The sequence below is a fragment of the Excalfactoria chinensis genome, chromosome 2 (assembly GCF_039878825.1).
Source record: "Excalfactoria chinensis isolate bCotChi1 chromosome 2, bCotChi1.hap2, whole genome shotgun sequence".
Taxonomy (NCBI): domain Eukaryota; kingdom Metazoa; phylum Chordata; class Aves; order Galliformes; family Phasianidae; genus Excalfactoria; species Excalfactoria chinensis.
The window spans coordinates 31,826,614-31,852,806 of record NC_092826.1 but is presented as its reverse complement, the minus strand read 5'-3'; the positions used below and the strand labels follow the sequence as shown (position 1 = coordinate 31,852,806).

At 35.8% G+C, this 26,193-nt stretch overlaps 1 protein-coding gene across 2 annotated transcripts in view; it reads left to right on the top strand.

Annotated features, from left to right (window-relative positions):
• The window catches only part of C2H8orf34 (chromosome 2 C8orf34 homolog), a 151,914-nt gene that overhangs the window by 103,982 nt on the left and 21,739 nt on the right, over window positions 1-26,193 (top strand). For both annotated transcript variants that reach the window (XM_072330249.1, XM_072330248.1), the window contains 2 exons: window positions 11,903-11,988; window positions 16,452-16,525. In XM_072330249.1, the coding sequence (XP_072186350.1) occupies window positions 11,903-11,988; window positions 16,452-16,525 (160 nt within the window). The remainder of the gene's footprint in view (window positions 1-11,902; window positions 11,989-16,451; window positions 16,526-26,193) is intronic.

The following is a 26,193-nucleotide window of genomic DNA, read 5'->3' as shown; positions in this document are numbered from 1 at the left end:
AAAAACAGGCTACAAAAATAACTGTATTTAGGATAATTGCTTTCTGCAGTTTTGGCAGGGAAATTAGCAAAGGCAATTTTACTACAGCCAGCCTGGATTTAGATCATTTGAGCAAAGTGTTTACAATAAAAATTCTATCTTCGTCTAGGGGCACAACTTGTTGGACTGAATGGACTGACCCATTCTGTAATACAATTTTGTTATTTCTTTTTCACATACAAGCAACACAAATTGAGGTTCATTTTCAGCTGATGAGTCATAAGGCACCTTCACACATAGGCAAAACTCATATGTGTTAAATAAAGGTGTAAGTAACAAACTGTAAAACTAAATAGTACTTCTACATTTTCTCACCTCTCGTTACATGTGCACTGAGAGTTTTGCAAGATAAAAAGATAATATTGATGTACTATGGCTATTTGAATGAAGTTTAAGGGTTTGTTTTTTTTTTTTTTGGTTTTTTTTTTTTTTTTTTTTTTTTGAGGACCACCCATTAGCCTTGTATGCCCACTGCCATGCTCAAAAGTTAAATCTTGTTCTTGTGGAGTCTTGCCAGTGCATTCCTGGAAGTAAGAAGCTTTTTGTTTTTAATAGCGCAAGGGCTGCATTCATTCTTCTTAACATCAATAGAATACAAAAAAGGGGTTGCATGTGATTAAAAAAGAAATGGGATTATAGAAAACATACTGTGCCACAAGCTTGAAGGCTTCTGAACAAGAATGTTGGGAAGGAGCACTCGTTGCATACAAATTTGGGTTTGAGATGCAATATATTTAATAATTGGTTTTAAGATTAGTTGGAGCAGGAGCACAGTGTCCTCAGGCCTTTTGACATATTTAGGAAATCAAATACATAGAGATATATGTATATGTATAAGCAAAGTGAATTTGTCAATTAAAAAAGTAATCACAGCTTTTCTAACCATCACGACTGGGATTTGTATTAAAGGTCAAGTTTGGTAGCTTGTGTTGCTAGTTTGGAATACATGAGATGCTTTGTTCATGCTACCATTTATGAATACTCTCTGAAATATGTTTGGAAAAATTATTCAAAGACTCTCACATCAGTTTACTTTGCCTGTGACTGATTTATTGCTGTCCTGGTTACTGTCTGCATCCCTTAACTCCTTTAGATGGTTTCTTCATCCACCGATCTTCAAACTAGCTTATTTATTTACCAAAGTCAGTCAACTTTTCTTTAACCATCTGTGTTTTTTTATTTTCTCAAACTTGGTTTTCTGCATTATAGACTCCACAACTTCTATGTGCCTTTGGTATATATACTGCATGGTACAGTGTGAAATTTAAGAGCTCATGTGGGTGTTCTGAAATACAGAGCTGGACTTTAAGCATAGCTTCATGACAGCCTTCCATAAGGATCATGGAGGAAAGAAGTGAAGGAATCAGACAGAGAAAAACAAATCTACTACAGACATTAATTTCTATAAATTTGCAGAAGAATGATGGAGAGGAAAACTCTTGTCTGAATTGGCCTTTATATGTCTCTCTAGAAAATAACTGAAATTAAGTTTAGTCAGTGCATTCTCTGGTGTATGTCTATCTTAGACATTTTAGATTCCTAGAAAGTAGGAGTTTATATGGAACTATTTCATCTGAGTATTACAAAGCTATAACAATACTAATGAGACTTGAGGTCATTAAGAAACATTTGGTGGAAAATTGGACAATAAACTGTGCCTGAGTACCTGGAACTTGAAAAGTGTATTATGTTTAACCATCAAAAGCAGAAAAGCAGCCAACTGTATGTAGACAATAAACTGCTGTTAAACAAGTCATGCTGATGTACATACTGTTCACAGATAACGCAGCTGAAATTTTAGACAGCTAAGAGAAAAAATAATGAAAGCGTATGTCTCTGTGAGGAACATCATAAATACTAACAATAACTACATTTAGAAAGATGAGAACTTGGAAGGCTTCCTGAAGGGAAGGAAGGAAACCTACTAAGCTTCCCCATCTTCAGTTGCGCACTAGATCCCCTTATTGTAGTTTATGGTTAGGCTGCCCTTGTTGTCATTGTGTTCACTGTACAGAAACCAATGGGATGGGTTCTCCTATCTTGTCCATCCTTCATGGCTGGGGATGGAAAGCTGTCAGGGAATAGGTGCTGCAGCATGCAGCACTGCGATAGAATCTGATGAGTTGAGATGAAGGAGAGCAGGCAAAATAGATCACTTCGTCTTTCTTTTTCTTGGAGTGGCAAACCACCTTGGTGTCTTATTCGTTCTTTCTCCAAAATAGAAAAACAATAGAGAAAAAACAAACAAACAAAACAAAACAAAAAAAAAGCACACACACACAAAAGAGATTTTAGGGGTTTGTCTTATGCTTGATTGTGAGAGTAATATGCTTGTTTGTCTCTTGTGGTGGCATTACCTGCTCTTTCACTGTCTCATGCTCCATTAGAACATCTGACTGCATGCAAAACAGAGAGCATCTGTGTCATTTCAAGTGACTGTTTTTGAGTTCCTGGGTTTATGATAGACTTCTAAAATACACAAGTTACTATGACTTTTAATTCCGAACTTTAATTAGTTTTGTGGAAAACTCCCAGTGAATATGTGTTTTAAAAGAATGACAAGGTGTGTCTATATTGAAATCTTAACTGTAACATAAGAAAGGAGTGATATTAAACAGTAGATTGCTATCAATGTCTCAAACAGAAATCATAGGAACAGGCTTTTTTTCCTTTCTTTTTTTCCAATGAGTAAATCCACTAAGCAATAATATCAGACATATCTGATGTTCCAAAATATTGTGATAATTGCAGTATTGTCTGTTACTGAGAATTATGTGAGCTGTGAAGGAGCCAATATTTACAGATGAAAGATATATCATTTGAAAAGGAGCAGTGGATATCTATGTGCTTGCATTACATAGTATTCTCAGAGATTATTTTATCTGCTGCTTTTGATTTAACAGCTATTGTGCTTCCTTAAAGGCTGCGTGTGAAGGGTGGGATTGTTTTTGCTTTCATGCTTGAAATTTGTACAGCAGATACATAAAATTTACATATGAATTTCATTTTATACATACATTCCTGGTGCATTGATAGAACTGCTTTTTCAAATGTGTCCTGTAGTGCACTAAGTTCATATAGAGAACTAGCAACAAGGGACTGGGGTCTGGTTTTGGTTCTGAAAGAAAAATTCTGTGTAAGATTCTATGAATGAATGGTGTATCATTACTGCATCTTTTCTAAGAACTATTGTTCTGCTGTTGCTATTTTGACGTTTTTTTCTACATCTCAGTCTGCTTGTAAAAGAAATAACTGAAATAGCAGGATTGATAATCCTGCAAACATTAATAAAATACTGTAAAAATCTTAAGAAAAAAAGACCTAAAGGACTTTTTAGTTCATTTGAATGTCCTAATCTTGATTCGTAGTAGTGTAAGCAATAGGAGTATATTTGAAAATGAAAGTAATGTAAAGCTATGCCTAGTCCCGGAGATTATTATACTGTCTACAGACTTAATGGAGGGTGACATCTGTTTCATCCTGTCCTTCATTTGTAGAACTCCACTGACAGAACACATTCCATCCTTCCCAATAACTTAAAAAGCCCAAGCTTTTTCCCCTACTTTTTTTTTGCTTCTCTGATGTGTGCCTTGCAAGCTAATTCTTTACTGTGATGTTTATAGATTCTTCCTGTTTGGTGCTACACTGTGATGTATATCAGCTGTAGCAGTTGCTTCTGGATGTGAATAATACAGGGTGAAAACCAGCAGCTCATGGGCCAGAGGAAGCCTGTTGGTCATAATTTGAGGCTCTGGATAACACTTTAATGTGGCTCTTGAAGACGCACACACACACACACACACACACACACAACTCTTTCACAAGCCCTGGAAAAAAATGTTTCAGAGAGAAGAAAGAGTGTTAAGTCTGAGAAGACTGACAAAGACTGTAATTTTTCTCCTGTGAGATAATGGTTTGAAGCCAGCAGCAGATAAAAGATTGCTGTAAGAATGGCTTAATTCCCCATCTTGTAAAAGGATTAGATAATTCAGTCTCTTTATGGATTCCTTACTCTGGGAAATATATTTCCACTTTCGGTTCTCCTCAGAAATAGCTGCAGAGTGTACTTATTTAAATGCACAAAGACCTGCATTCAAGCATCGTGAAAAGGCAAGCGGCACACAGGAAAGATTATTTTGCAGGCTCTGTCAATGTGTAAATTTGCTTAGCAAGTGAATATTCTAGTTTTACCAGCTGAAAGCATTATGGTTGTGAATTATGTATTGGTGACTATATGTGGCAACTTTCCACGAAAATCTTTGAAGAGTAGATGGAAATAAAAGTGCTTTTAATTTGCACAAAGGGAATGGAATCTGTTGTGTTGTTTGTTGTTTTTTTTTTTTTGTTTTTTTTTGTTTGTTTGTTTTTTAACTATGGCTGCTATGAATTTGCAAATCATTTGCTGTTTCAGTCTGCAACCACTGAGAAATAGTGTCCTTTTGTGCAAAATTAAGAGATAGTGATGCCACTACTATCAGTGAAAATGGAATAATTTATGCTAGACTGTACCTTAGATCAGGGTGTAACTCAAAGAATCTGAATGCTGTATACCTCACATACATAAGTAAAGCCAGCATTAGTAACAGTAGTCTCCTGCCTGTGAGCTTTGCATCACAGATTTAAACTGCAATTATAAGAATTACAAATCTCAATCAGAATATGCATAGTATGTTGCTGCTTTTAATTTCTTACACGTTCTTCCATATACATTAAATGCCTGTATTTATTCATGTATTCTTAGAGCTTAACTTTGGAAATGTCTGCCTGTATAATGTTCTGCTAGATAATCCAATAGTCTCATGCTTCATTTCTCTTCAATGCAGATGCCTCCTGTTTTGGTCTATAATGAAAACAGAAGCTATGACACTGATTTTTTAATACAACAAGGAGCTTTCCCATTGTTACTTAAAGCTTGGGATGTGCCAGCCACTCATTACTAGCTGAGTTCACAGTCCTCTGTTGCTTGCCTCCATAGCTGTAACATTTTTCTTCTGCAGCTGGACTGAAATTTATACTAACTGATTTTAAAACCTAATCTTCATTAGGAAGCAAGAGTATGTAGCTAAAGCAGATGAAGAGTTTCACAAACAGAAGAGTACTTTGCCTGTATATATATATTTTAATAATATTTAGTATATTTTCTCCATCACATTAACTGGCATACTCTGTAATAATGGAGAACTCACATCTTTTTTCATATGTACCTGTGAATACATTAAGAATTTTACTGGCATGGTTTTAACATTTTTGTTTTTGTAAAAGACATTAGTAGAACAAAATGGAATAGGTCAGAAATTCCTGGCGTTATATTTAGGTGCTGGAGAAGCTTTAGATTTTACACCAGTAACCAAGTGTGGAAGTAGTGGACACAGCAGGTCAAGGTACATGAGATCAGAATTTGGATCGGTCTATTTGGGAACACAGAATGAAATAAGCTCACCATATTACAGGCAAGTCAGGACAAATGACTATAACGCATGTAGTATTGTTACTGGTGTGGTGTTGAGGTTGCTAGGGAAAGGTGCAAGAAAACATTCAGTGTAACCTAAAAGCATGTGGGGGCTTTCAAGACTTTGCTTGTCTGACCTCCGTTGCTATAACATCCCTTATGTTATGAATATGTATTTGCTTTAGGGAAATTTTAATTCAGTATTATAGTGATATCAGAGAAAGATGTCAGATGAAGATGTGGTGTTTAAAATAACAGAAAGGAAGCAGATGATTTGAAAGAAAGAAAAAAAGTTCTCATCTTGACTGAGATTTTATTTGGTTGTCAAAGAAATGCCATCATAAGTTTCTTCTGTGAATAAGTTTGTGTTATTCTTTAATCTAACAAAATGTGTTTTTTGTGCTTTTTGAACCAAATTAATAACTACTTCATCAAGAAACTTACTTTAAATCACTGAAGTATTGGGGTTTCTTTCAAGAGCATAGTTGTCTGCAGCAATTTAATGAAAATAAGTCATTCAGCAAATGAAAATCTTTTACATTAAGATTCTAATGCAAACATGACACTACATCTGGTTTTCAGAGCTGAAAGCAGTTCTTTGTGATTGTAGCCTTAAAATGTGCACTGATCTTGGGTGAATGTGAAAATAGCTTTGCTGTTCTTTTTGCTGAAGTACTTCAGGTTGTTTATTCTGAACTTTCCTCTACTTCTCACTGCGCTTATCTAAAAGAAGTCAGCTGAGTCTTCAGCAAAGCATATCAGGAATTTTCCAGTGAAATGTATGTTCTTTAGGAAATAATGATTCAAAGAAAGTGAAATATTTTACAGAAATTATCCAGGTTCAACAACATTTATCTGGCGAAGAGAATGGCTGGAGCTTCAATCTGCCATCACGTTATTTCTCACTCCCACCACAGGGAGTGCCCTTCACTGTCCTGAAGCCCCTCAAGGAATATTTATTACTGAAAAAGATGGCAGAAACACTTGTATTGTCTGGAACTAACAGGATTTGGGGGTTTCTTTTCAAGTAGAACTTCAAAGTTGTCATTCTCTAGGGACCATCAGAATGTCCATAAAATGCAGAACTGCTTGTGTTTTGATTTTTTTTTTATTTTTTTTTTTTCTTTAAGGAATAGGATCAGAATTGGATGGTTGAAGTTTTTAACTGACATGTTTGTGGAATATGGACACATCAGTTTGTCAGAAAAGTATTAATATGAATAGAATCCCAATCCTTCTGTCTTGTGAGCCACCACCCTCCTTTGAGGATGAGTCTTCTCTCCTTGGTATTTGATTTGGCACAAAAAAATTTCCTGAGGACAACCTCTACCATAATCTAACATGAGGCAATTTATAATGCATATACTTTCCATTAGTAGTCAGTAGTCACTTCTCAGAAACACTGCCATTTACTTGCATTCCGGATACTTGATTCCTTTTCACTAGAGCCTGAGGTCAGAAAGTGCCTTTGCTTAACAGTGTTTTTAAATTGCTTTGAATTTCTCTGATTTGGACCTTGGCAGTAAATTTTTCTTTCTTTCTTTCTTTATTTTCCCAGTTCATTTATATTGCACAAATGCTGTTCGAAGATGAGCATTTTTGTATTGTATTATCCTGCCATAACAAGGAGAATAATTTCATTTACTGCTAATATTAGGACTATCATAGGGCAACGATGCTGATATGGAGGATAGTCATGGTGTATACTTACGCTAGCAATTTAGTGCAATTGAGGAATTTATCGAAAGGAATTCATCTTAATCTATATGTGCAGTCAAATATACACCGTCAAATATAAACATACCCATTGCTGCTCTTAAAGCAACTCTTTTACCTCTTACAAATCAGTTTTACTGATTTGTAAATATTTCCACAAATTTCAAATTTGAAACTGCATACCATATTTAAGTAATAGAAGAAAAAAAAAAATCGACTTCCACAAATGTTTTCTGTTAGATTTATCTACAGGTTTGATTGTGATTGTGCAGCTGTATGAGATCCTAAAGCATTGCTTTGGGAGGGATACAGGTGGAGAATTCATAGCTTCTCAGGTATTACTCTCTTTCCATCCTTAGTAATCCCATTCTTTATTACTTACCCCCTGTAATATGTCATTCTATAATGCTATTAGATTTTGTGATTCACTGATTTTTAGATGCAAATAATGGATTGTTTACAGTGCTGTCTTTTCAGCTTCTAAGTGAGGTCATCAATCTAATTAATCATCTAAATCTTCTTTCTAAAGCAGCAATTACAGTTATGTCAAGAAGCTGTCCTGTATGTTGGACCCCTAATTCTGTAAATACATAAAAGAACTGGGGGATTGAAATGACATGCCACACAGCTAATCACAGTATGGAAAAGCAATAAACTAATCCAGACTTTGGATTTTGTCAGTGTTTATTTTCATGACAAATATGACAAGTTCTTGAAAGGACTAATTTTCAGATAGTAGTGACAAGTTTGACAGCATGTTCTGCTTAGGTAATATCAGTTTGAATACAGCATAACTAAGAAGTATGTCCCAGTGAGTTGTGTAAGAAAAAGTAGGTATCATTTCAAAAGATTTACATATCGCAGAGATCATATCTTCCTCATCCAGGGATTCTTTCCTGTGTCTACTTCTTTATTGCTATAATTCAAATTATGTAGTTAGTTGTAATATCTTTGGCAAAACTAAGTAGTGTGTGTTACTCTATTGAAAAGACTTAGTGGTAAGTTAATGAAAAGTTATCTGAGTTTTTGTCTAATGGGGAACATAATGCTGCTATGGATTTATTTATTTTTTTTATTTTTTGTGATTCTTTTCCACCTCTGTAATCGTAGAGATTTAAAGAATAATGTGTTCTGATGTGTTATCAGACAGGCAGAAATGTCAGGGAAGTCCTGAAGATGCTAAAAAAATCCAGGATCTTCTATCAGTCAAAATTGAGTTTGTGCAGGTTGAATAAAATAGTGCATACAGTATTAATAAATCAGTAATCTTTAGGTAACTGCTTTGCTGTTGTTGATAGCAGTTTTAAAGAGAACGTATTGAAAACAACGAGCAAGAATTTCAAAGCCACTTTGGAAAAGTTTGACTCCTTTTAGTGCTTGAGTAATATGAGGATTTATTCTAACATGAATCTCCATGTAAGGATGTGAGAAATACATAAATAAATAAATAAATAAATAAATAAATTGAACATTTTATGGGAAACTGAGGCCCAGATATGTGAAACATTTAATTCATCCACTCACCCACCTGTCAGTCTCTCTAGTTCACCCAGCTGTTTCCTTCTACAAAGGCAAATAATGAAATAGCTTTTTTTACTAGATCTGTTGAGAAGATTTTTATTTTTTTTCCCATGAGGCATAGTGTTTACTTAAATATTTAACGTGATTTCATGAATAAAATGAAAATCATGTAGATTGTTCATGTCTAATTTCATTGAGTTTGGATTTATGAAAGCACATAATGGAAATGAGTTACAAAATCTGGAAAATTCGGATGGGGTATAAGAAGCTCCTACCTACTATTAGAGGTAATTTTGCATGAGTGCAATATAAACAGAGAACGCTGGAGAAATTTTGCTTTTAATAAAGCACAGGATGGCTGTAGAGAATGCCTCATCACTTCAGGTTCTGTGATTTCATGTATCTTTATAAGCTTGAATACATGCATGTAGTGTTCATGTGTATGTATGTAATACAGGAGGGCAGGACAGTTTTAAAGCAAATGAAAATCATGTGGGTTTTGAGATTTTCTTCCATTACCTTTGAAGTTTGTTTTCTCTGTTTGTCTTTATGATAGTAGCATGAACATGAGCATGAGTAGCATGAACAGAAGTTTAGTTCTGTTTTACTGTTGTCTTTTGAAAAGCTTGGTTTGCAAGCTTAATTTTTCAAGAATTTGTAACTAGAGCATACAAACTGGCTATAGAACTATAAAGGTTAGGTTTATGTCTTCTAAGTTTTACTCTTTTGTTGCCTTATGGAGTTTTGAGTTCTATGGAACTGCCTGCTCAGGTCGGAGTTGTTATGAATTTATATTAAGCTTTCTGTCATAAAAGGAAATGGAAATAATTATTGGGGAAAAATAATTTTCGAGAAGATGGATTAAATATGTGTGAAACTCATAAAATGTGAAAATTGGATAGGGCTAATATGGACATTCTGCTTGGTTACAAAGGTTAATTGAAAGATTCATGTAAAGCGGCTGCAGAGGGTGAGGATACAGAGGAAAAGAAACTCCTTTCAGGACATATTTGTTTCCTTAAGGTTTTATTTCAGTGCATTCTTAGAATTCCTGGGCTTTGGAAAATTGCATTTTCTTATTCTTTTCATGTCTGAATAAATTCAAGTTAAAATAACCTTTATGCAAATAACAACTATGTTGCTACAAACTGTGTCTTCAGAGCAAAATCTGTGCTCAAGAACCATAGGAGCCTGAAGAAGGTGTGTATCTAGTGGACTCTATGTATCTATAGTGTATCTATTGGAATACTCATTAAAAAAACAACAGTTACGAGGCCTATTTTTGTAAATTGCTATCAAGACACTGCAGTCAGCTGATGCAGGAGGAAAGCCTGAAGACAATACTTGCCTTAAATATTGGATATTTCCTTTAAAAAGTAACAAAGAAGGAGGAAATATTCATGTGTGTATTTCTTCTGGTGGGTTGCCTTTGGCTAAGGGACAAACTCCTACTCAGCCACATGTTCACTCACTACACTCAGTATGACAGGGAGAAATTATGATGAAAAAGCTTGTGGGTCTAGGTAAAGGCAGGGAGACTGCTTGTCTATACTGCCACATGAAAAACAGACTTACTTATGGGAAATTAATTTGATTTATTGCCAATTAAAATGGATTTGACTGATGAAAAATAAAAAGACAAGCATTTAGATCATACTTTTCCTCCCCTTTTTCCCAGGTTCAACTTCACTTCCTCATTCCACATCCTTCTTCCCACACCCCCGAGCAGTCAGTCCCTACAGTTGCGGCATAATATCTGCTCCAGTGCCTGAACTACCTCCTTCTCTAACTAACTATGGTTTTCCCTCTGCTATTCCCACTCTTTCCCTTTTCCTCTACTTGCCTTAGATCTCCTCCTCTTTCTTAAATGCATTTCTCCAGAAGTGCTGCCACGTTGGATTTTGGGCATTACTGTGTCCACTGGAGCCAGACAGAAATGGCTATGTCCAATATGGGGCAGCCCACATCCCCTTCTCACTAAGGCCAATCCTGGTAGCCATCCTGCCACCAACACCTTGACACAGTGCAATCCTATTCATTTCATCAACGACCTTGATGAGGGGATAGTGGCCACCCTCAGCAAGTTTGCTGATGACACGAAGCTGGGAGGATTGGCTGACACGCCTGAAGGCTGTGCGGCCATTCAGAGAGACCTGGACAGGCTGGAGAGCTGGGCAGTAAGAAACTGGATGAGGTTTAACATAAGCAAGTGTAGAGTCTTGCATCTAGGTAGAAATAATTGCATACACCAGTACAGGTTGGGGGAAGACCTGCTGGAGAGGAGCTCTGCTGAGAGGGACCTGGGCGTCCTGGTGGACGACAGGTTGGCCATGAGCCAGCAGTCTGCCCTTGTAGCCAAAAAGGCCAGTGGCATACTGGGGTGCATTAAAAAGAGCATGGCCAGCAGGTCAAGGGAGGTGATCCTCCCCCTCTACTCTGCCCTGGTGAGGCCTCATCTGGAATACTGTATCCAGTTCTGGGCTCCCCAGTACAAAAAAGACAGGAATCTCTTGGAAAGAGTCCACCGGAGGGCCACAAAGATGGTGAAGGGCCTGGACCATCTCCCCTATGAGGAGAGACTTAGGGAACTGGGCCTGTTTAGCCTTGAGAAAAGAAGGCTGAGAGGGGACTTGATCCAGGTTTATAAATACCTGAAGTGTGGGAGCCATAGTGGCGAGGCTGGTCTCTTTTCAGTAGTGCGTGGGGACAGGACTAGGGGCAATGGGCTGAAACTTCAGCATAGGAAGTTCTGCACGAATGTGCGCAAGAACTTCTTTACGGTGAGGGTGACGGAGCACTGGAACAGGCTGCCCAGGGGGGTGGTGGAGTCTCCTTCTCTGGAGATATTCAAGACCCGCCTGGACGCCTACCTGTGCGACGTGTTATAGGGAGCCTGCTTTGGCAGGGGGGTTGGACTCGATGATCTCTAGAGGTCCCTTCCAACCCCTATAATTCTGTGATTCTGTGATTCTGTGATTTATTTAAGCCACGCGGAATTCATTTGACTGTTTTTTAAAGGCTAGTTCTGGTTTCTGAAATGACGTGGTAGGACCATAGATTCTGACTTTTCAGCAAAGTTACAGTGTTCTGTATAGAGTATGTAGTCAGAATTAATATTTTTATCTATCTTATCTATGAAACTTGCCTGTGTTTTTGTTCTGTTTTTCCACAATTTAGATTGCAAGGAGATAATATGGCAGAAAGGCCAGAAGATGTCTCCATGGTATCTCAAACTTCAGAGCCAGCTATGTCAGACTCTGATGGTAAGTAAAATATTTGCTGCACATCAAAAAACAAACAACAACAACATTTTGTATTTAAGAGTTAATTTTATGCCTGCAAGGGAAGTTTAATTATTTCTTGAGGGTGTTACTGGGCACATGAACTCTCATTAAATCTATTAGAAAAGTTCATAATGTAGTTTTGGCCATAGCTCCTTAGCACTCCAAAATAATTCTTCAGTGTATTTTGGGAAATGTCTTCGGTCAGTGATTTTGGGTCAGTATCGTAGTAGACATTTTTTATGTTAGCACAGTGTTTTGGATGTAACATAGCTTAGTAGTATAGACACATCCTGTGCATTGCCAACTGGCCTGTGTGCTAAAAAATTGTCTTTGGAATATTTAATTTAGTAGTACAAATTCATTCACAGAATTCAAATAATATACAGAAAAAAAATAAAGATTTAAATAATTTCTTCTCTGCTTTTAGACTCACTATTAAAAGTGCCTCCGTGGTCTCTCTGAGCACTGCTGGCAAGAATTAAAAACACGATTCAAAGAAGTTCTTCCAAAAACTCTGAACAATTTATTTTCCTTGTTTACACATAACTACATGTTGTACTAATTTACAGCCAGAACACAGCCCAATTCCAGTTTCTGCTCTGGTTCTTAACAGAACACCTGGAATCTAATGGAAAAAGCACTTCCTGGGGGATATCTTGCCAGATAATGCCCGGCTTTCTTATGAAAGATTAACTTGATGAAGATTATCTTTAGCTGTCACTGAAATAGAGATAGGAAGGAATAGCAGTTTGGACAGAGATTCTGCAAAAGATGAATCATTTAGTCTATTCTCCTACTTCAGGGCAGAACCAGCTTAGTCTGTTAAGGACTAAGATTTGATTTGTAGTTCAGTCTTCAGTAGCTGTAGATAAGTCATGTTGATTAATTAATGGGAAAAAGACTGAGAAAGTGTTGTCATTTTGAATTGTCCTGCTAAATATCTATTATTTAATGCCACTAAGCGGGACATCAACCTGAGCTTTTGTACGTTTATCACGTTTGTAAAGTAACATGTCAACATTAGTAACTAATTTGTCTTTAAACGTACATGTCATAAGCTGGTTTTGTGAACATACATGGTTCAATGCAGTTATACAATTCATTTTTCCTTTCATTGATAACTTTATTAAAAACAATTATTAGTGCACTAAAAATCTCAGAATATCGCACTCTTACAAGTTTGATGAAGATCAGCTGTATGAGAGACTCAAATTGCTAGCTTTGTTATTGTAGTGGCAATACACTGCTATGCCACCCCCTGAAACTGGAGGCTCATTTTTGTTTACTGGGAGGTCAGTAAAATGGTAGCCTGTTGCAGTGACAAAGTCACTAGATTTAAAGAAGATGAAACTGTCAGAAGATCCTGGATGCTGACTAACAACGAAGCTGGGTTTTTCATGGTCACAGAGTACAGACCACAAGAGTACCATAGCCACTTTAACTTTGACCACTTTACATGCCACTGGATATTCTGTTATGATTAAAAGGGAGAGGTATAACCCTTTCCCCAAAGACAGGGAATAAAACTTAGGTAGATGAGGCAACAAGATTAATGTTGTTATTTCTCATCTATCCCATGTCTGTGAATACACACAAACCTGTTAGCTGTATAGCTAGTAAACAGCATCGCCTTTAGGTCAAAAAAGCTGAGGTCAACAGTAAGGTACTGCCAAATTTCTGACAAAAGGCTCTCTCAGAAATGTTTAGCCTTTCAAATTTATTTATTTTTTTTCCTTCCCCTAAAATGTTGGCTAGTAGTACATTTTGATTAAAAAAAAAAAAAAAAAAAAAAAAAAAAAAATTAGACAAAAACCCACATCTGGATTTTACAAGAAGGCACAGACTAGAAACAGATGTAGAACTCAGACAGCTGCCTATTCTATCTATCTTTCCTGTAAATGCAGCACAGTACTTGTTTTCTGTGTACCTAAAATTAAGTATGTGAAGAAGATGATAAAAGATATTGTTAGAAAACTCTAAATAGCCAAGGCATGGTGTTGGACTTGAAATTTTAGTTATGTCTTAAATGTATGCATCATATCATAAAAAAAATGACTAGCAGGTTTCAATTACCAGGTTTATTTGAATTTATTTTCTGTTCTTACTTGTTGATATCAATGACCTAACTGAGAAAACTATGAGTTGCTAAGTGCTGATGTAAACCATTCCTTCAGGAGTGTGTAAGCAAGGTGCTAATGTACAGCAAAGTTGAGACAGCTTTCCTTAATGATTTCTTTCTGGGTTAGTAAGGAATTGTTAAGTTGTTCAGTCTGGAGTATCTCTCTTGTGGATTTCAGATGAACCAGGTTCAGAAGTAATTGGCTGCACATCTGATCTAACAGTCCTTTACAAATAAGCTTACTAAAGCAATTCCATCTCATAAAGGCAATGGAATAGCCTATGTAAAAAGATCTGCGGCATCAGGCATAATACTGACTCCACTGACAATCTCTATCTGGCTCTAATTAACCAGTACACTGATTTCCCTCTAGTGCAATCATACTGAATTGAGCAGAGTTATCTTTGAGCTAAGCAATAAAAATGAGAGGGGAATCAGGTCTTGAGATCAGATGGCACAAGATGCTCTAATGCTGCTGTTTTACTGTTCCAAATGATACACATCAAAACTGTTTCTCTTTCCCATTGGACCATTTCACAGGAAATAACTCAGAGAAGAATTTAATAGTTACGTTCCTGATTTTGATCAGTGCACTAACTTCCCCTGTCGATGCCAGGCATCCTGAGTTTGTCTCATGGATCAGTCCTCCTATAAATCTTCCTCTTGTTCTGTGCAGATAGATACTGCAACTGGATGGATCCAGTACAAATCTGTGCCTGACAGTCTCCATGCTGCTTTCATGGTGGGGGAACTGTATGGGTCATATACTAATGTGTGGTTTTTTGAACATGGATATGAAGAAATGGTATCACTAAAAGCTTGTGCATGTGTTTGTTTAATCCTGGGTGCCTCTGAGTACAGTATATGGCAAGTGCCATATACACTTTGAGTGAGAGCCACTGTACAAGGCAGGAAAATATGAAATTATTGCAAAGATCTTTGCAGTCAGTGCATTCTTGTAGAAGGCTTAAAATACCTCATGAGGGAGTGAGCTTTGATAGCTGAGTGAATGAAAAGCATTGATCTTTAAACTTTTTAAACTGCCCAATTAATCTGAAAAAGAAAAAGCTGTTTGTGGTGTGAGCAGTATGCAATGCTACATATTTCTGAGGTGTGAGAAAAGACTTGTTTTTTCTTTGTGGCTTTTCCTGGAACAACATATTTGGACTGAAAATGATGGTTTATGTGGTGCTATGACACATTATGAGGTACATACATGAGGTATTCTTACTATATTCTGTTATTAGATCTACAGATTGTGCTGTGATACATAATAATTAGTTTGCAAAATAAATTTTGTTAAGTAATTTTCACATCAGTACTTAATTCCCTGTCAAACAGGAGCCACGAGTTTCTGTTATTTGTAGTAAGCTAGCTCCAGCTCCAAACCTGATATGTAACCAGCATTTGGATCATATATAATACTATTCCACTTGGAACTGCATGACTAGGATAGAAAATTAATAAGGATAAAAATATGTGGGTTGTGAACCAGGCATGGCAATAACAAAAATGTGGCATGATCTCCCAGTTCTTGATCAGTTCTCTGAACACTTTTCCACGTTGCATCCTCACCTCTTCTTCCCCCACTTTCATTTGCATTTGCGATGAATGTTGTAACCGTAGTTGCTGCGCTTCAATGCAGTTGTTTTCATAATAAGTATAGTCAGACATTTTACACATCTGGGCACTCTGGAAACATGAGGATCTCCCTGCAAAGTGTCGAATAACAGCAGAACTTAGGGAAGATCAGGGCATCTTGTTTTTTACATAGCTTACAAACAGCATCTAAGTACCTATAAGGCTAACAGGCAGTGAAACTGCACAGCATGTTATTTAGAAATTGCTTTCTCTGGAAAAGGTACATAAATTGTCTATTAAGACATTAAGTGTGTGTCAGAGGCATTCTGGATTTCTCACCAAATCTTGTTGTTTAATAAATGTGACAGTATGGGCAAAAATTATTGCCTGCATGGCCTTTAAACATTGCCTAAAGTGACTGGAACCTGAAAATCTACTACTCCGTTGTGCAGACAAATAATGTTCTGTTTTAACAGTAAAAATAACAAATAACCTATAAAACTGCAACAAGATAAAAGAAGCTTGCTTGTCACTCTATTCATGTTAGAGACACCTTACCTCATAGCATTAAGCTTATAACTTAAAATTAGTAATAAATTAATATCTGTTCAAGTGTAACTAGAAAGCTACTTTTATGGTAGCCGTATTTACCTTCCCAGTAGTTAATTTATAAGTATTGTATTTTCAGACTGACTAGAGGTTATTTAATGCAATTTATTTTTTCTCTGCCTCGTTGGAACAGCTCAGGTACCTGGGGCTGAAACACTTATGGAAGATATTGATGAATTTGAGAGTGCCTCTCAAGTGGCAGCATCTGTAAGTAGAATCCCTTATGAATAATCCTGTAATTATTTCTTTTTTTTTTTTTTTTTTTTAATAGCATGAGAAAAATGAGATTTTGTGTAAAAATAAATGTGCTCGTCTACACTCTCATCTTAAGCAAGGAAAGCATAATTTCTATGCTATTTCTAGGCCTATTTTGACTAGTTCTTTAGCATATTCAGTTCTATGGCAGTTCTGTTGTGTGTTTTTGTTTGTTTGTTTGTTTTTTGTTTGTTTTTTTTTTTTCAAACTAGAAGGGATCATATTTTGAAATCTATTATTATGATCTCATATGTAATCATGAATTTACTTGTATAGCTCCTATTGTAATCTCAGTCAATTTAGACTATGTCTGTAGGGTCTTAAAAGTATATTAATGGTTAAATATCATTGTACCAGTTTGATTTTACAGAGTGTATTTTACAAATTTAACAGAACAAAAATAATTGAAATTTTAGATTTTATTATGAAATTTGTCCTTTTATTGCCTCAGTCATTTAGAATTTTGGTAATCTTCGCCTGGAATCTCGTAAATCAGATATGCCTTGTAAATCTGTATGGTTTTGCTTAAATAGTGCAATACTGTATTTGGAATTTGCAGAAAATATAGTTGTCAATAAAACAGTTCTTTGAAAAGTGACACAGTCAGAACTTTGGAGGTAGTTATATTGCTTCAGAAATTTGAATACACTTAAAAGAAGGGATTGTTTTGTTTTTGAAAATGTAGGTTGTTTTGTTTTTTTTTTTTAACATACTTTTAGGCAACTGTATATGGAAGCATTGATTCCAGCTCACCTGTAGCAATTGTGTTTTTAGCACACTGTAATGTTGACAAGGTAAGTGAAAAGAAGGTCTCAGTATTTGTAGGCTATGGAAAATAGCAGTATTGAAAAAAAAGAGAAAATGATGACTATGCAGATGGACAGATGGATGTTGCAGACTTTCAGGCAGCTAGCTACTAGTGAAGCTTAAAGAATTAAAAAAAAACAACTGTAAAATACTTAACCTATTTCCAAACTAAGGTATCGAAACCACTGACAGATAGATAGGGAGTTCCAGATCAATTCCTAAAGTTGGACTGCAAGAAGCTTACAAAGCATTTATGGATACTGGGCAAAGGGAACAAGGAGCAAATCTTCAGCAGCCCTTGCTTTGAGTTTCTTGCTCAAGCTTCCTTTCTGCTTTTCTTCAGCAGTGAACAGAGTTGTGATAAATTTTGCAGCTGTTTCATATGATCTTACACTTGATTTTCTTACTGAATTGGACTTCCTGTTGTGGCTACCAGCTTGGATTTTTCAGTTCTGCAGATGTGTAGCATAGGCAAAGAGCAACAAATAAATTGAATTGCATGTAAAAATAAAGGTAACAAGGAAAATAAAAGGTTATTGTATTTATTAGCGAATCTTGCTGCAGAAGTGTGCACCCTTTAGCTGAGTATTTTCATACACACATTCAGTGTTTACATGCTTATGAATGCACATAAATGTATATAAATTTAGTGTTCTGCCAGTTGGAATCACAGAGTTGTTTTTACAGGCAGAGGTAAAGTTGCCCACAGCAGTAGAGTGCCAGAGGCACTGATCTTGCCTGGGAAGAATCCTTGAAATTCACACTGGATACTGCTGTTAGTGCCAGTGCTGCAAAGAGAAGTCAGAACCATAGCCCTGCAGTATTTAAAGGTTCTGCTTTGCCTACACAGCCTCTTTCCTAAGGCAGGGGCAACTAGGTTCCCTTTACTGAGTGTTTGGAAAGTCCCTTTGTCTTATTTACTATGGAGCTAGAAGTCAGTAACTGTTAGTTCATCTGCTTTTAGAGTTTGTGTTTTGGATCTTCAAGCTGTTGTGTAAATAGTGTCATTAACTGTTTGTGTTTTTTCTGTCTTTAAAATGGCTGTTACCCAAGTAACATTCAGCTATCAAGCATTATGTGTTTGCCTGTATTTGTATCTAATCAAAAATAATAAAGTGGTTAAAATGTTGTTGCATTTTAGACCTGTAAAGGAATAGAGATCTGCTCCATGGTCTCCGAATAATTTCCAATTAGAATTATTCTGTGACAGTCTTTATGTACAAAAAACAGAAATAGAGCTAAGGTTCTGCATAGAACTGTGAAGATAAATGCATTCACACAATGAATTCTCATAAATTCTTTAAAAGATTAAGAATTATGCCTGTAAAAGGATTTCAAAATTAATAACAAAATATGTTTTTGAGTTCACATAATTTTCAGATGTTATATGAGATATATGGGAGATAGAAGGTGAGGAAGAAATAGGATGAGGAAGAATAAATTCAACTTAATCAGACGCTTATCATAAACCAGACAAACTGATTTGTGACATTTACGCAAATGTGCATACTACCTGTAAGAATTCATGATCAAGCTCAAGGTGTTCCATATTTAATTCCAGTACTGCATCCCACTAGGGTAGTATGAGTCTGTTGCTACTTAAACTAGTCATTATCATAAATTTCTCTCTACTCGTGTATATTTGACTTATCTTCTTTAAACGTGCCTCAGCCTACAGAGAAGAAATCTTCTGAGAAAGATTTTGGGATGAAGCAGCAAGGATTTTGCAAGAGAATGTTCAGAACATTTTCAGAATTGAACTGTGTGGGTCCTTTTTCCATGCTCTGCATAAAAGTCCTCATGTAAGATCTTTGGTATGAAAACTAAAGCAGCCTGAATGTCAGCAATTAGAAGAGAAGGAGTATCTATATATGTATAACATGCCTCAACGTAACTTGTACTGTGTATACATTGTGATTTTCTTGTAACATTCTATTTTTCTAGAGAGTCTGGAAGTTCCTGGAATCAGACCTTTTCCATTTGAATGTCTTTTCAACAGAATCCTGTGCTAAGCTTTATTTTTCTCAAGTAGAATTCATATTTGAAAAATGGAGAACTTATTTGTCAGTGCTGCACAATCCCAAACAAAGTGTACTGTAAACGAGTAAGGCTAGCAGAAAGTAGTTTGGAGTACTTACAGGAATCAGCACTCTTCCCATGTGTTTTGCAAGGACACAAAGTGGAAGCAAGCATTCAGGATGTCCTTAGAGATCCTGGTTTATTGTGGGAATCTTTTTTCTGACAAATATTTAATTTAAGAAAATGTGCAAGGCAAGATGCAGAGCTTTTTTTTGAGATTTTTTGCCATGGGGCTTTCTCAGAGTCCTATTTTACCTTCTGTTTCTGTAAACAACTGTTATAAATATTTGGTTAGTTATCTTCAAGAAAACACAGAAGTGATGCATGGAAAAAGTTTGGTCATATGAAATTCTAACGGTAATTGAAAAGTAAAGTATCCAGGGAATAACCTAAATTTACAGTAACTGAAAGGAAGATTAGAGCATGTATACTGTGCAGTTGACACTGAATAGCCCTTGTGTTCACTCTTGAGTTACTTCTTTTACCACCTGGATCTCATGCTTATTGTTTTTATTCACGTGAATCTTTGCATTCACTCATCTTGCTTTGCATGTACACATGAAAAGGTTTATTTTTCTTTGCAAATTATCCATGCAAGGCAAACCAATACAAGTGAAACAGAAACTGTGGGAAAAAGAAGTCATTTAACTCCAAAAGACATTTTTTTGCATGCAGTTGGCTTGAGTTTTTGGTAATACTTTGGGAAAAACACACTAATGAATTGTTTTATAGAGATGCTTTGCTTAAAATATGTCCTTTCCTGTTTTTCCTTCTCCTTTGGAACTTCTCTGTTGCTTTCCTAGAATGAATATACACAAGGATTTTCTGTAATATATATAGAAATTGCTTAATGGGAATTCATTTTGTGAACTGATCTGAGGGTTTCTGCTCAAGGAATAATTAAGCTTTTCACTCTTGGTACTGATACATGTTGAATACAGCTATATTCCAGTGATATGTAGCTTCCATTATAACTGATGTAAATTTTCTTAGGTTTTTTGCTCATTTTCTCAGGGAACAATTCTAGGAAATAACTTAATGCTTATAGAAGTATGACTATAACTTTAAATCACATAAACATCAGTATTTATCTAAATATTCTTTGCTGGATTGAGATCACTTATAGAAATTAGAAGGTTAGCCATTAAAATAAATATTTTAAGGCTCCACTGCCACCTCTTGAATAACAGCATTGTGACTGTGAGGTAGCATGAATTAAAAAGGTCATATTTATTTATTATACATACAGAATTACTATAGTCTCTCTCTCTTTTTTTTTTTTTTTTTTTTTTTTTTTTTAATCCAACTTCACTTTTTTAAGTATGTGAAAATTCAGGTACATAAAGTTACATGTTTTTACATTTTAACTCATAAAGCTGATAACAATAATAAATATTACTACATAAGGGCAACTCTTGTGCAGCTAGTCCAAATCAAACTGCAACTGTGTAATTTCAATTACCATTAGCTAAATTAACAATACATTGTAATAAAAGAATATAATATCAAGATTATTGGGAAACGGGTAATATTTCCTGAAAGTTGTAAAGCAAATAGTTTAAATTACATACCTCAAACTTCTTTGCTCTAGACATCATCTGTGTGAAACAGATCTCACAAATTACATATCGTATTTTGTCAGTACAGTTGCAAAACATTAATTTCTTACTTTGATTTTCTCTTTTGCTTTGGAGAGCACCTGAAGTGCTCAACAATTCCTTCTCACTTCTTAACTGCTAATATTCTTTTTACTGACATCATTTTACGTACTGCAAATCCCAGCATCTCAGGTGCATTCCCAATCCTAGTGACACATGGTTCGGCTGCCCAGCACCCCTGCAGGACCCCCAGCCCATGGCTGGAGTACAGTTGGCAGAAAGCCCCGTCCCCTTGTGAGTTCAATTCCACCAGCCCCATTGGCAGGCACTGTGTGCAGCATTTGATTCACACTTTCAAGACATTTAGTGATGCAAGCAGAAAAGCAAGTATGTTCTGAACTGAAAATAATCACAGTTTAAAGTATTTAATACTCCAAAAGATTACTTTAAAATGATTTTTCTGCAAATTAAAAAAATCATTAAAGAAAAAATCTGATTGCCTTGGTTTTTTGTTTCTTAAACTTTGGTGTCTTTGGAGTGACAAATTGAAAAATATTAATCCAAATAACAGTGAGTAAAACAAGACTGAAGCTTACATAAGGTTATGTTTTAGAAGCTGAAACATGTTATACCCAGTTGCCCACGTAGTTCCTTCTTCAATCTGTAAGTAGAAAACTTGTAAGTTAACCCAAACTTTTCTAGTGTGAGGCTGAGTGTACAATGTTGCCTGCCATGGGAAGCAAAAAGTTCATGATTTCAATTACATGGTATTTCATGTAGAATAGGCCCTAGTGTGGAAAATGGGGATTAGAGGTGGCTTCTTACATTGCATCAGACTTTTGAGGAGGTTAATTGTTTTAACAACAAGTTCCCCTACTGTGCTTGAAAATATTGTGGAACTAGGTGCCTGTGGGTACCTAGATATTTAACTCTGAAGAAGGCCAAAATGATACAGAAGAGTAGTGTTCCATCATTCCAAACTTTTAATGGTCAGCAGGAAGGGTTAATTTACTTTCAAACAGTCATTTGATTTCCTGATGGTGTTGGAGGTAATTTGGAGGCCTTCTTCTTTGCCTCAGATATTTTAAATGCTGCATCTCTGCAGAACTTCCTGTGCATCCATGGGGGATTACACAGAAATGGCAGCCCAAGTCACTGCAGACATTCACATCTGCACTGTTTTTCCTAGGGATAAAAGCTATACTGATGCACGCTGTCAAAATTACATTGTGCTGCAAATTGAAGTACTTATATTGATCGTGGAAAACTTCCTTAAATTCTTATGACCTCCTTAATTATGTTTGTGTACCAGTGTGGCTTTCCCAGTAAGTTACGATATTTTCCGGAACTTCATTGAACCAGTGATGACAAACATTCCCTTTGGCTTTATCTTTTGTAATTTTTATTTTAGGAGTAATTTGGCTAAGAGATCTAAGTAAAGAATGTGCTGATGAATATAAAGTTAGTGAACAAATAATGATGCATATAGGGAAAACCAATTAGGAAATGGATGCGTAGTTGACCTTTAAAGTTGACAAATGTATCCTGAAAGCTTTGTTTGAACATATTTCCAGCACAGAGACTTTGCCTTACCTTCAAAGTTTGAAGATGATTGTGAACAGCACCCAGAGCTGTTCCTACAAACTGAAAAGGCAAGCGTGTCTTTCAGGAACATCCTCATATTAAGATATAAAATCATGTTAATATGAATAGGCTGTTTATAATTTTAGTGTTAATATTAAAAAAAAAAAAAAAAAAAAAACAATTGAGGCCAATTGCAGTTTGGAATATGCTGAAGGAATAGAAAAAGACTATTTCTATACATGCACTTATACGTACACACAAAAATTTTCAACTACTTTCAGTCTACTGTCATTATCAATAACAGATAACTGACATCAGTGTTTTATCTCTGCTGTACCTGGCCAGGAGATAAAGATTACATATTGATAAAAATGGAATAGAAAGGTTTAAATTACTGACTGGATAGTCTGAATCTCTCTCCTAAGAGACATCTCTGAACTGCTGCCATTTATCCAGTGGAGAGAAGGGATACCTGTGAATTCTGCTGGAGATGTGTGAATTCATTTTTTCTTGCTAAAGCATTTGAACTGATGTTCTTCCACAGGCTCCTTGTTAACATCCCCTGCTTTTAGCTTCTATTTATCCTTTAATATTGAGATTGTTGCATACATTGTTGATGACACTAAGGAAACCTTTCTTTATTTATATGTTATTCACTTAGATGTATTCATTAAGAGAGGGTTTTTGTTTGTTTGTTTGTTTGTTTTTATATTCCGTATTATTTAGAGAGGAAAACAAACAAACAAACAAAACATTACCTGAGCCTGCCTTCAGAAAGACAGAAATCATTAAATTGTTTGAGTTGGAAGGGACTATTAAAGGTCAGAGGTCACTCCTCTGCAATGAACAGGGACACCTACAGCTACATCCAGTTGTTCAGAGTTCTGTCCAGCCTGACATTGAGTGCCTCCGAGGACAGAGCATCCACCATGTCTCTGGGCAGCATGTTCCAGAGCCTCGCCACCTTTATTGTAAATAACTTCTTCCTTATATCCAATTTTAATCTCCCTTCTTTTAGTTTGGAACCATTTCCCTTGTCCAGTCTCAAAAGACCCTGCTAAATAGTCTGTCCCCTTCTCTCTTATAGACCTCCTTTAGATACTGAATTGCTTTTCTCATATCTACTTGGAGACTTCTCTAGTTTGAACAGCTGTAGTTCTTTTGTCCTGCCCTTGTAGGGGAGATATTCCATCCCTTGGTCATTTTTGCAGCCCTCTTCTGGTCATGCCTCTACGGGTCATATCTCTCCTGCTCTCAGGACAATACTGTTGCTTATGGTCTTGGAATATCTAGTTTCAATGAAAGAGCAAAAAATAATGGTAATACAGCAGTATTAATGCCCTAATAAATTCATTACTTTTTTATTCTAATAGTTTCAGATCATTCTTTCTTTCTACTGAGTGTTTAATTGTAAAACGGTATTATGAGCCCATAATTTGTAATTAAATGGCTACTATTAAATATCTCATCTTCCATGGCTATTATTGGACTATTATTCTGTTCTTTTTACAGTGCTGTTGTCTCACAAAATGCCATTGGCTTATGATAGCACATGGTACAGGAAATGCACAGAAAATGTTACAAAATTTTTGGAAAAATGTTGTCCAAAGTTGTCTCACTAATTTCACAGTGTTGAAATGGTGCATCTGCAAGGTAGACATGAATGTATTGCTTTTAAATCAGATCCAACATTAATACTTACTCTCCAAATAATGTGTGCATCTTTGTTGTGCACAGAACTGAACACAAATTCTGTAATCTCTGTAACTATACGTTAACGGGGTGAAGGCAGACACAAGCATTTACAGAATGCATGTGTGTACACGACTTGATGTGCCTGTATCTGCTTATGCACAGCCATTCCTCTCAGTTTTATGTGAATCTGCACAAGATTTATAATCTGAATTGAAGCATGCAAAGGTATTGCTGATGTGAGGTAATCTTTTTGATTTCCCAATTGCAATTTACATTTAACTGTTATTCGTATATTTTTTTAAACATTTCAAGCACTGACATGGTGCTTACCATTAAAGAATCATTTTTCTCCATTTATTTTAGTTACTGTTACAGGCAGTTGACTGAGTTGGCTTCACTCCTTCACCTTAGCTGTATGCATATTGATGCATATAAAAGAAGTATTGCAGAGGAAGGGTGTAAGAAGAAGCATTAGAGGTTTGTAGAAGAGAAAGATTATTTTGTCTCCAGAATAAAAGGAGATGGAGGCTGAAAAAGTCTGAGAAGGCTAACATTTGCAAGTGTGTGTTTTTGGAGGCTAGAGAATTAGTGAAAACTCATAATAATTTGCTTACAATAAATCTGAACAAAGCTGAGAATACTAGATTAAATGTTTGGTCTTCAGTTATTACCACAGACCACTGACTAGCTTTTATTCTGTACTTCATCAGAGTTACGTGTGTGAAACTGTGTACTCAAAGACAATTCATTGGGGAATTTTTTGCTCTAGACATTATTGAAAGGCTGCTGTTTTTTTCTTCCCTTAATGAAGTGTTCTCCATTAAACTTAAAGAAAAATGGCTATTTCTCCCATAAAAATCTGAAGGTTAAGATGATATGTAAAAACAGATAAAAAACAGAATATTACGGTTTCGTTACAGGCCCTCTTACCCATTCCAATCTCTTATTTAGTTTCTTAAGTTTCAGAGAAACTGCTGATAGATCAAATTACTCTTCTATCTAGAAACAGATATGGAATAACTATTATCTATTAGAAACAAGCATGTGGAAATGTGAGTAGTCTAATACAAGTGAATATTCCTTAGTGTTCTTAATAAGACACATTATCATTTGGATGGAGAATTGAATAAAGTGGAAAATTCTCAAAATCTCATGGGAAATCAGGTGAATCAAGTCTAGTGACATGTCTGAAATAAAAGCATTTGTAGGATAACTTCAATTTCTGACTAATTTACATTTTGCTTGTCTCTTCCCGTGTATTTGCCTGGAATGAAATATGTGTGACTCTAACCAGAGCAGATCTACTGTAAAAAGCAATTGGCAAATTAAGAAATACCAGCTGTGATCTAAAAACACTCTGTGTTACTAACAGTAGAATTGCCTGCAGCTGTAAACTTATTTCATATTCTGGTAAATATGAATAGAATATGAAAAGAATATGGAACTTTACAGTATAGCTGTTTTATTCAAAGGAATCTGTGTTAACAAATTTTAGAGGTACATGTTTCACAATGGTCAGTTAAATACAAGACAGTGTTTATGTCCTCTTCTCAGTCATTCTTCTCCCTACGATTACATCAACTCAATGACTTTGAAACCCTGGCCCCTCTCTAGATTTGTTTGATGTTTACTGAAAGATTCAAAAATCAGTAAGAGGCAAAAAACAGTGGGACCACTTTATTTCTTTAGGAAACCAGGGTAAGCAGCCCCTATACGATTAAATATTTTTGGAGAGGTAATAAAGTAAAATTTATTTCAGATTAGCTGTTAAGAATGCTTTGATTAATTTTTTTGTTGTATTTGTATTTTGTTTTGTTGTATTTTGTATTTGTTTCTTGTTTTTTTGTAACCAAGTCT